The 11233-nt window shown below is 45.5% G+C and overlaps 1 protein-coding gene across 1 annotated transcript; it reads left to right on the top strand.

The window, feature by feature from the left end:
- The first annotated feature begins 1845 nt into the window (after positions 1-1845).
- LOC125969170 (uncharacterized) lies at positions 1846-9971 on the top strand. The gene is given in 1 exon segment (XM_068650882.1): positions 1846-9971. A coding segment is annotated over 1 exon segment (3927 nt). The 5' UTR covers positions 1846-2175; the 3' UTR covers positions 6103-9971.
- Positions 9972-11233: the final 1262 nt, after the last annotated feature.

Raw genomic sequence — 11233 nt, 5'->3', positions numbered from 1 at the left:
TACTTTGAACCTTAAACAGCGGCGCGGCGTATTTATGGATTATTACGGCCTCCGGCCTCCAGGGGGCGCTCTAGCAGGAAGCAAGCGCGAGACAGGCGAAGAAGAAATAATGCACCGAAGAAGACGCGCTAGTTTGTGTTTACATTTCGCGCATCACGCAGAACTCGATCAAGACGGACATTACTGAAAGGAAGCCTTTATACACAAACCGTCATCATGGGGGACAAAAGAAATACATATGATGCCGCTTTTAAGCCAAAGGCAGTCCATGTTGATGACATTATCTTGTGTCTACTCTGGAGCGTACTTATGGATTTTTACGGCCTCCGGTCTCCAGGGGGCGCTCTAGCAGGAAGCAAGAGCGAGACAGACAAAGAAGAGATAATGCGCCGAAGAAGACGTGCTAGTTTGTGTTTACATTTCGCGCATCACGCACACACCCGCATTCACACAAAGACAGGAAGCTTTTATACACAAACCGTCATTATGGGGGACAAAAGAAATGCATATGATGCCGCTTTTAAGCTATACGTGTCGCTCGCTAATTTAATGTAATTTAGCGCTTCGTGCATGAATAAGATTAGCATGAACAAACCCTCTTCACACTCGAAGAAATGCATAAAAGCGACGACGAAAGAGAGACTGAGAAAGTGTGAGGCGAAGGATATCTAACGCTATTCCAATCGGACACTAAGGAGGAAGACTTCGATGGTTTCAGTGCACAGGAGGAAGATGAAGACGGCTCTTTTTTTACTTTTACTGGTATGTTTTTTTTAACCAGCCCTGTTAGTGCTGTGCTACCGTGTTACCGCCGCGTCTCAGTGACTTTGCTGTGTTCCGTGTTGCTGCAGTATTACTGCCGCGTCACAGGCAGTGTTTGGAAAGAAATGCTAAGGCATGTTATTAAAGCTTTAAAAAAACTTTCTGTGTCCAGTCTTTCTTTGCTAATAACTCGCATGCACACTTCCGCGTTGCTGCGGTACTACTGCTGCGTCACAGGCAATGTTTAGAAAGACATGTTCAAGTATGTTATTAAAACGTTAAAAAGGCTTTCTATGTACTGTCTTTCTTTGTAAAAAAAACTCGTGTGCGCATGTGGTTTATAGTCCGGTGCGGCTTATATAAGAAAAAAACTCAAATATCCCTGAATTTTAGCTGGTGCGGCTTATAATCCGGTGCGGTTTATAGACCGGTAATTACGGTATTTATGCAATAAAACTTTTAATAAAATATTGTTGATAGGTAATGTATGGGCTTCGTCATTATGCCAATATGTTTGAATTGGTTTAGATATCATAGCATCAAATCAGGGAATGATCTTGTAGTGTTGAGACAAGTTGGAAGCCGCACCCTCTCTGCCTGGGTGTGTCTCAGCCACACCCAAGGAGGCAGGCTGTTGAGAGCACCAGGTGGGGTTAATTAAGAGGGAGAGTGTTGGAGCTCACGGTAACCTGCCATGATTTAGACAAGGCAGCATTTCCAAAGGGCAGGACTGCAGCGGAAAGCTTGGAAAACGAAGCAAAAGAAGGAGCCGGTGAGCCTTTGGACATTTGAATATGGGGCTACAGCTTACATCTGGGTGGCTTAGGAAATTAATATGTAAAATTGATATGGGTCATGGTTATGCTCAACATTATAGTGAAATTGTGGTAAATTATGTGGTGTATTCTAAAAAGTAAAAGCTAAAAAAAGAAATCGGGAAAAATGTTTGTATGTACTTACCAGGGTTGAAAGCTGTTTTGCTAAGTCATCCTGACTTAGTATTTAAAACCTAAGTATTTGATTTTGGATTGTATTGCTTAATTATGGTTTAGAGTTTGACCATCTATTTGTGTTTATTTTAAGGTTTTTCACCTGTGTCAACTGTGTCAACTGTGTTGGCTGTGTTTGGCTGTGTTTGGCTGTGTTTGGCTGAAGATGCAAATAAACCAAAGACAAGGAAAAAAAACCCAGTCATGATCACTGAGTGAAGTCCAGTTCAAATCCTTTTGTCCAAGCGCCTTTCAAGTGGGGAGCTGCAGTGTAACCCCACAAAAGTGTGGGCCACTTGACAGTGAAAAACCGGTGTGAAGACCGGAGTATCCTGAACAGCAACTGACCAGGCCTGGAAATCTAGAGGCCTGGTAACACGCTGAGTATCAGCTCACGCCAATTGAATCCTGGTGGGAAGGAAAGATGGCCGACTCACAGTCATTGGAGCAGCTCAAAGCCAAGAGGACGTCTGCAAAGCGGCAATTCTCTAGGCTGGCCAACAACATTGTCCGGATGCATGCCATAATGTCTGAAGAGGAGCTCAGAGACAGTTTCAAGACACTTATAATTGAGTCCAGCAAAGTCATGGAAGCAAATGAGGATGTGGAAACCCAGTACCTTGCAGAGATGGAGCTGGAGGAGGACCCCGATGAAGTTCCCAGTTTGAGCGAACAGCAAAAGGCCGATATTGTGAAAACTGCGGACGGGTGTGAGATGAAACTGAAAGAGCTGAAGGACCTCATTCAAAGGACACTCTGGGCTAACTTCGGAGAAGAGGAAGTGACGATGGCAGTAGAGGCTGCAGAGAAGAAAGTAAAGACTGTGATGTCCCTTGAACCTGATGGAAGTAAAGAGGCCTTTGACTTTCTGTTTGATTACATGGAAAGATTGATTAAGAGAGCAAAGGAGCTGCACACACAGTGGAAGTGTTGGGCCCCTCCCGCCAAGCAGAAAGACTTCCAACTGCGTGTGAGGGAGCTTGAAAGCATCATTCCCAAGTTAATGTCCAGAAAAGCATGGTTCATTGGAGCAAAAGCTAAAGAAGATGTTGAAAGAAGTGTAAGTGCAGCTTCCATCAGCTACCCAACAGCCATTAGGCTAAAGCCAACCCCCCTCCCCAAGTTCACTGGCATCAGGCGAGACTTTCATCGCTGGAAAAGAGACTGGGAGGCCCTTCAGAGGCAAGGAGAGCCCACTGGGTCAAAAGAAGTTAAAAAGTTCCAGCTCCTTGACAGTTTGGATGAGAAAATAATGAGAGATCTTCGGCTGATGACCTATAACACAGCAGACGACATCTTTCGGGTCCTGGAGAACCGGTTTGGAAGTCAAATAGCGATCGCCATTGAAATAGTGGAGGAGCTCCAGAGACTTCCAGCTGTTAGAGGCAACCAGCCCAAGAAAGTTGTTGAGCTCATCCAAGCTGTTGGAAAAGCCCTTCAAGATCTGAGTGACCTTGGTGAAATTGATGCTTTAAAGAATCCTCTGGTGACAAAGTCAATAGAAAGCAAGCTTCCTGATGCATTGAAGAAAGAGTGGCTTCTCTATGCAGCTGGGAGAAGTTGTCCTGATCCAGAGAAGCGGTTTGACAGTCTTCTGACCTTCCTCAAGAGTCAAGAAAGCATTTATGAACAGCTGGACCAGTTGAGGGATGAAGAGCCATCATCCAGGAGAGAGCGGCCTGAGCAAAGGCAAGCCAGAACTAGAGCCTCAAGCCAGTCAAGTAGCCACCTCTCAGGATGCATCATCTGTGGGGACAGTAAGCATAAGAGGAAGCTGTATTTCTGCAAGAAGTTCCGGGTGCTCAGGCTCACAGAGAAAAAGAAGGCAGTGCGGAAATTGGGCGCCTGCTGGAAATGCCTAGAGATCCATGATGGTGATAATCACTGCAGGACAACATTCCTGTGTAAAAATCCTGAGTGCGAGGATCAACGAGAGCATCATTTCTACCTGTGTCCCAATGCTGAACCATCCAGAGGCAGCATGGCCCAAAGGAGGAGCAAAGGCAGCACAGTGGGAGGTGGCGAGAAGGGTTACACCGAGGCCCAGGAAGAATTCTTCAAAAAGCTCTCACCTGAATTAGTCCAACAGTGCCGGGACGCATTCTGCAACACAGTAGCAAGAACCTCCCACGCTGCGAAGACGCACTCAAGTCTCCTGGCAGAGAGCGGCCTAGTGGAGTGGCCGGTCATCATGATGCTGCTGGAGGTAACTGCCAATGCTGGGCAGAAAATTGGGACTTTGATCGACCTAGCATCCGATACCGACTATATCACCCATGAGGCCGCAGGGCAGCTCAATCTTAGAAGTGAAGACGTCACGCTTGTGGTTCATGGCGTGGGAGGCATGAAAGTCTTGGTCAAAACCAAACGATACCTCCTAAAAATCTGTATCACCACCCCAAAAGGCACTCTCAAGTCCCACCAGCTAGTTTGTTATGGCTTAGACAGCATAGCAGACATCCACAGGCATGTGTCAGCCGGAAAACTGCAAAGGTTCTTCCCAGACATCCCACTTAGTGACCTGACAAGACCAAAAGTGATCCAGCTTCTTATAAGTCACAAAGAGGGGCAGCTGGCTCCACAGAAAATCCGCACGGTGGGGGACCTCGTGCTGTGGGACGGACCACTAGGGAAAACAGTTGCAGGCACCCATCCTGAGTTGTTTGAGGAGGTCACTGTCTCAGCCCGCACGTCAAGGACGCACTTTGCTAGATCTATGAGGACTGCTGCTGTGATGTATGAAGAACACACCTGCAAAGTCCCCATTCAACCTCAGAGATCCCGCGTCAAGCAGCTGCTGTGCGAAGTGAAATAACAAGTGGAGTTCTGGTTCGGAGACATCAACCTCCACAAGGACCGCTTTCTGAGAAAGCTCATTGACGAGTCGGATGACGGCTATGTTGATTTATCCGTGGTGGCGAGCTTCAATCGCATGAAGAAGCTGACGAGCGACACTAAACTGATCGCCCGGGCTCTGAAGAATTCTTCCGTACTGGAGGTGAATTTAGAGGGTGATAAAGTGAGACGGCAACTTCCCATCGGAGATGTTCCACCTGACGTGGACAGCCGCACAGTCTACGTGGAGCTCCTGCCCAAGGACGTGACTCACAGCTGGATCGAGAAGGTCTTCTCTAAATGCGGGACCGTCGTTTACGCCAGCATCCCCAGATACAAAACCACCAACGATCCCAAAGGCTTTGCCCTTGTGGAGTTCGAGAACCCAGAGCAAGCCCAAAAAGTCATTGAGATGCTCAATAACCCTCCTGAAGATGCTCCTAGGAAGCCGGGAATATTTCCCAAGACTAAGAAGGGGAAGCCCATCAAGATGACTGAAGACAATCCATCTTCAGGTGGCGGCGGGGAGGAAGAGAAGAAAAAGAAGAAGAAAAAGAAGCTGCTGCCAGAGGAGGCCAAAGTGGCGCCGATGGACGCCGAGCCGCCAGTTCTGCAGCAGCAACAGCAGAAGAAGAAAAAGAAGCAGCAGCAAGGCTCAGATGCCGCAAGTCAGAAGACGACGGGTAAAATCTCGGAGAAGAAGAGACGCCGCTCGCGGGTGGTGGACGAATCGGAAGCGGCGCTGCCCGCCAAGATTAGGAAGCTCGAGGAGAACGATGAGGTCGAGTTTGAGAGCAATCCGCCACTAGAGGGCGAGCATGGGAAAGAAAACCAAGAAGACCCGCTGGTCAATGCCAAAGAGAGTGTTGGGAAGATGCAGAAGAAAGTAGTTACATCTGCACTCTCAAGAGCTCAGGTAAAGAAAGACCCACCAGATCTGGAGTGCCGGAGGCCACCTGCTGGCATTGCTGCCCGAAACCTGGTGGATGAAAGACGGTTCAGCAACCTGACCCGCCTGGTTAAGGTTGTCGCCCAGGTCTGGAGGGCAGCAAAGCATTTTGCAGCTCGAAGTAGGGGCCTGGAAACGCTAAAGTGGGAGGCAGTTTCATTGGGTGGAGTTATTACTGTGACAGAACGTCAAGATGCTTTAAGAGATCTTTTTCTGGCTGCACAAGAGGGCGTGACCTTTCCAACCACCACAACAGACTGGCTGGTAGTCTTCAAGGAGGAAAAAACTGGGTTATTGGTTTGTGGTGGGAGAGTCCAGGCTTTCAATGAAGACAGGGTTAGTGTTCCCCTTTTACCATACAGTGCTTGGATTTCAACATTGCTGGTTCGTGAAGCCCACAGAGAAGGTCACGAGGGAATTGCTGCGACTCTGCTGAAAGTGAGAAAGAGAGCATGGGTCATCAAGGGACGACGAATTGCTCAAAAGGTCATTGATAACTGTGTGATCTGCAAGAAAGCTAGAGCTAGAAGATGCCAGCAAGTGATGGGTGATCTGCAAGAAAGCTAGAGCTAGAAGATGCCAGCAAGTGATGGGTGATCTGCCCCAGGAGAGAACCAGGCCGGCAGCTCCATTTGAGTTCACAGCAGTTGACCTGTTTGGACCATATCAGGTCAAGGATGATGTGAGGAAAAGAGTCAGGTTGAAAGAAGGAGACATTGTTTGGCTGTGTGACCAAAATGCGTTGAGGGGCCACTTTAAGCTTGGGAGAGTCATCAGTGTCAACCCAGACTCCCGTGGCATCGTACGGGATGTGACACTCAGAGTTGTGAGAACCTCCTGCGCCCCTGAGATTAGACCCACAACATCAGCATCCAAGCATCCTACATCCAGCATCCAGAGGGATCATCAGTCCACAATTCTTCACCGGGATGTCCGACGACTGGTGGTTTTGCTACCAGTGGAAGAGCAGACAGAAAGCCCAAAATAGAAACCCTGACCACAAGTCATTGTCTGCGATCTTTCCAGCGGTTTCCGTGGGAAGATCGAGTGGGAGGTGTTGAGACGAGTTGGAAGCTGCACCCTCTCTGCCTGGGTGTGTCTCAGCCACACCCAAGGAGGCAGGCTGTTGAGAGCACCAGGTGGGGTTAATTAAGAGGGAGAGTGTTGGAGCTCACGGTAACCTGCCATGATTTAGACAAGGCAGCATTTCCAAAGGGCAGGACTGCAGCGGAAAGCTTGGAAAACGAAGCCAAAGAAGGAGCCGGTGAGCCTTTGGACATTTGAATATGGGGCTACAGCTCACATCTGGGTGGCTTAGGAAATTAATATGTAAAATTGATATGGGTCATGGTTATGCTCAACATTATAGTGAAATTGTGGTAAATTATGTGGTGTATTCTAAGAATAAAATAACTGGTCTCACTGTTTTAATACTTTTTGAAGGTGAGTGAATGGACGTATTTCTGCATGCCCAACTATACATACATACCCTTCCCCCCGTTTTCACTTGCAAATGATGCTCAGCAGAGCTTCCCTTGTGCTGTTGTCGAGCAGCAGGAGGACAGGAAACAAAGTTGCTCTTGCCCGGCCGGCCATGAGGACTGTTGGAGAGAGAAGACATGACCCAAATATGTCTGGTTGTGAACAAGGTTTAGTTGTATCACTTTAAATGTCTTTGGAATGTGATAATTTCTACTGTGGTGACTACACTACGATTCTAATAAATAAATGAGGTAAAACAACAACAAAATGACTTTGTGTGGCTTTGGATTTATTAAAGCGATATACTGGAAGCATGTTGAAAAAGGTAAATGTACTCCTGTGCGGTACAGGGTAAGAGTGTACAGTATACAGGACAGTGAGTTGAATTCCAGGCCTTTTCCTGCACATGGAGCTAATCTCTGATTTTCCCTCTCTATTACTTATCTTTCATCTTGTGAGAAATAGAGTCCTTTGCCAAGCCCACTGGCTATGGAAAAACAATTTAACTGGAATTAATTTGTTTCCCCTCCCTCCTCCTCCTTCCATCCCCGACATTGTTGTCTTTCTTTGTGCCTCAGAGTTTTCATGTAAGAGTTTATATTTTGTTTCAGTACTTCCATGATCAGTCACAGTTCACAGGGTTCAGCCTGAGGTTCATGACAGGTTTAAGGCCTCCAGATATGTTTAGATTCTCAATGGGGTTTTTGTCTGTGTTTCTTTGTTAGTTACCTTTTTTTTTTTTTTTTAACTCGGTTGATATTTTTGATATGTGGAATGTCACATCTCATATTCCAGACGTATCTTCTTTGTCACATAAGTATTTGTCCTGCTCTGCACCATTGTAGTTTAGGAGGTAAATGACAGAAACCAATTGCTTGAGGGACCCCTGATCACTTTTGATCAGGTGATCGCTGATCACCTCCCATCTCGCCCGCAAGGCAACCTCGATTGCGAGAGATGTGAGTCACCCGGCTCACTCTTTGTTTGACCTTCTGCCCTCTGGGAAGAGGTACAGGAGCCTGCGCTCCCGCACCACTAGACTCGCCAACAGCTTCTTTCTCCAGGCTGTTAGGACCCTGAACTCGCTACCCCCTTCTGCGTAGCGTGCGGCACTGTTGCGCTATTTTCTGGAATGTCTGCTGTACGCTCACTTGCTCCTTTTTGCTCCTCTTATTTATTTATTTGTTGTGTTATTTATTCATTATTTATTCAGCACGCTGTTGTTTACTTGATTGTCTGTTGTGGGCCATGTCTTGTCACCGTGGGATAGAGGGGAACGAAATTTCGGTTTCTTTGGGTGTCTTTGGCATGTGGAGAAATTGACAATAAAGCGGACTTTTGACTTTTTGACTTTTTCCACTCTAGCCGGAATGTTTCCAGTGCTATTTATATGAAACCTCAAGCTTAACAATCAAGAAGCCCACTTGGCTATAGAGTCCTATACATTTCCCAAAGATATTTCAACTCAAAACATGACAGAATAACAGTAATGGCAGGGCAGAATAATCTATGGGCCATTTCTCTTTTGTGTGCAGACCAAAGCAGGAATATTAACAAACAAAATCAATCCACAAGTCCCAACTATTATTATTGTGTGGAAAATACTAATTTGCCTGCAGTAGCTTGAGTGATTTGTGGCAGTGAACATTCTATCCTATGTGTCTTAAAGGGGAATATTGACATTGTGTTGTAATCAGAATAAATTCGTGAAGGTTTGACATCTCACTTCATATAGCATGAACATATGACCAACATTCCAGAATTATTTTCTGGGCATTTACATATGGGCATGACACACGAATTAGAAAATGTTACATTTTGTGATAAGCTATATATATTTTATGTGAGTAAAACGTGTAAAACATGAAACACGTCACTGCCATGTTTATGTTGTTACCCAGGTGTGGGCTTTTTCATTGACTATTCAAACATTAAATAACGTTGAATGTCTATGCTCAGTTTCAAGATTCAAAAAGTTTATTGGCCATGTTTGGGCATGCCAAACAAGGAATTTGACGCCGGTAGATCTCAGCCTCTGTTCAACATTTAGGTGACTAACAACACACAGGACATGTGCAAAAATTGACAATTATTCTTAAACATCCCCTGATCTTAAACTCCCAGGAGTTCAAGTTTTTAAATTAGAGTGGCGACTGAGAGCCCGGCCTTCTATTCCAACATCAGTGTGTGACCTCACAAATGCGGTTCTGAAAGGTCACAAATATTCATAAACAGTCACTGCTACATTTAGAAGAGCAAATTGTGAAAAAGCATCATATTAAACCCTGCTGATCAGTGGAATGGAGTGAGATGATGTTTACATTTCTATGCGAGTTAAGGCAGGTGAGCAAATAAGCCATCTGCACATCTCATCTGCGCATGCGTGAGAATAAAGTGTAAAACAAAAGGCTACCAAACAACACACGGTTTTATGTAAGTGGATATTTGTATGTGTCTGCCTCATGGTATTGTTGGATTTCCTCAATAGGGAGTGCGCCAGTCGCAATAATGCTAATACCAACTGTCTTCGCCCAAATTACTCAATGCATGATAGTTTTTCTTCTGATTAAGGACGCTATTTATACACGATAAAAAAACATACACACCGCTTTTTCTACCCTGCTGAAGCTCGTGCCCGCGTACTCTACTCCTGGGGTCATGACACTTATATAGTAGCCTGCCAATGTTACAACTCTAAAGACACGTATGTATATCGGTTGAGGTCTCATCAGCATCCTTGGGCGTCTGTTACTCAGGCGACTGCCTTTCTGTCCGGGCTCCACATACTTGTGTGTCTCAGACACAAAGGCGACCCACCTTCGCTGTCACCATGGGGTTGTTCTCCCCTCCCGTCAAGATTTCCCTGCAAACATTTAACTTATTTAATCTCCAAAATAGTTATGCTGATTATGAACAAACTGTTTACTGATAATATTAAAAAATGTTCAAAATACTTTCAGACCTCATTGTCTATTTGGTATTTCAGAATGCTTTATCAGGTCTTAGCTCATCGTCTGTCATACTGACTTTCTAAAATGTGCAGGCTGCTAATGTTGTCAGAGTATAGTATGTACACAAAATAATTAGTACATGCGTATACAGGTAAAATATATTAATACATATAAACACATGGACTTTGAACCAATGGATATGTTGGTTTTTTTTACAGGAAATTTGACTAATATCCCTTCAGTACACTTTAAAGCTTGATTAAAAGGATTTAAGCCTTAAGTGACAAATGACAAGTGCACTATGTGCCATGTTTAACTGCTCTATAAGGCAAGAGACTGCTTGACGATAAACACCCCCCTACCCAGCCTCCGCGGCCAAAGACATCGTGGGCTGAATCTCCCTATTTTTCACAACCTAAAGTTGGCAACTGTGTAATAGAATTTAGAGGCGTAAACGTTGTGCACAAAAGAAAAAAAAAACCCACAAAGCATCATAAACCTCAGTTCCTTTTTTTTCCATGACAACTAAATCATGAACCAAGTAAGTCATCAATATTTGTTTTCATTTTGTCTTTTTTTGTTTCATGGTGGGTGATCCTAATATGCCGTCATCGTATCGCACTGTGCGTGAATGAATGGAAAAATTTACTCACGCTGTCTCATATTTTAGGGGCAAAATGCAACAATTTAGGGGCAATCTGGATTCCTGCATACAGAAGGTTCAGAGTTTGCTGCTGTTGTCAAACGTGTAGTTTGGAGTTAGTATTCCGTCCGTCCGTCCGTCCGCCCGCCCACCCACCAACCCATCCATCCATCCATCCATCCATCCATCCATCCATCCATCCATCCATCCATCCATCCATCCATCCATCCATCCATCCATCCATCCATCCATCCATCCATCCATCCATCCATCCATCCATCCTCTAAGCTTTTTTTAAATACACACAAACCTTTGCTAATGCTAATGTTAAAAGAGATTCCTGGACAGTTCACTAAATGGTCGGGACTTATGAATAAATTGCACGCGTGCGTGCTTGTGTGCGCATATTCCCGCTGGGAACATCCATGGAGGGTGCGCGCATCTGTGCCATCTGACTGCCTGAGTCAAACCACCACAGTGGAACATTACGCCAAAAAAAACAACAAAAAAACAACAACGAACGACTGCTTGTGTTACTGTTGTTTTTGGCTTTTGTCGTTGTGCACCACTCGCAAAACAACGTCGCGGTTGACGCCTGCCCCTACCCCCCCCCCCCCCCCCC

This window comes from Syngnathus scovelli, chromosome 5, assembly GCF_024217435.2.
Source record: "Syngnathus scovelli strain Florida chromosome 5, RoL_Ssco_1.2, whole genome shotgun sequence".
In the NCBI taxonomy this organism is placed as follows: Eukaryota; Metazoa; Chordata; class Actinopteri; order Syngnathiformes; family Syngnathidae; genus Syngnathus; species Syngnathus scovelli.
Note: the sequence above shows the minus strand (reverse complement) of the source record. Positions and strands in the feature narration are given on the sequence as shown.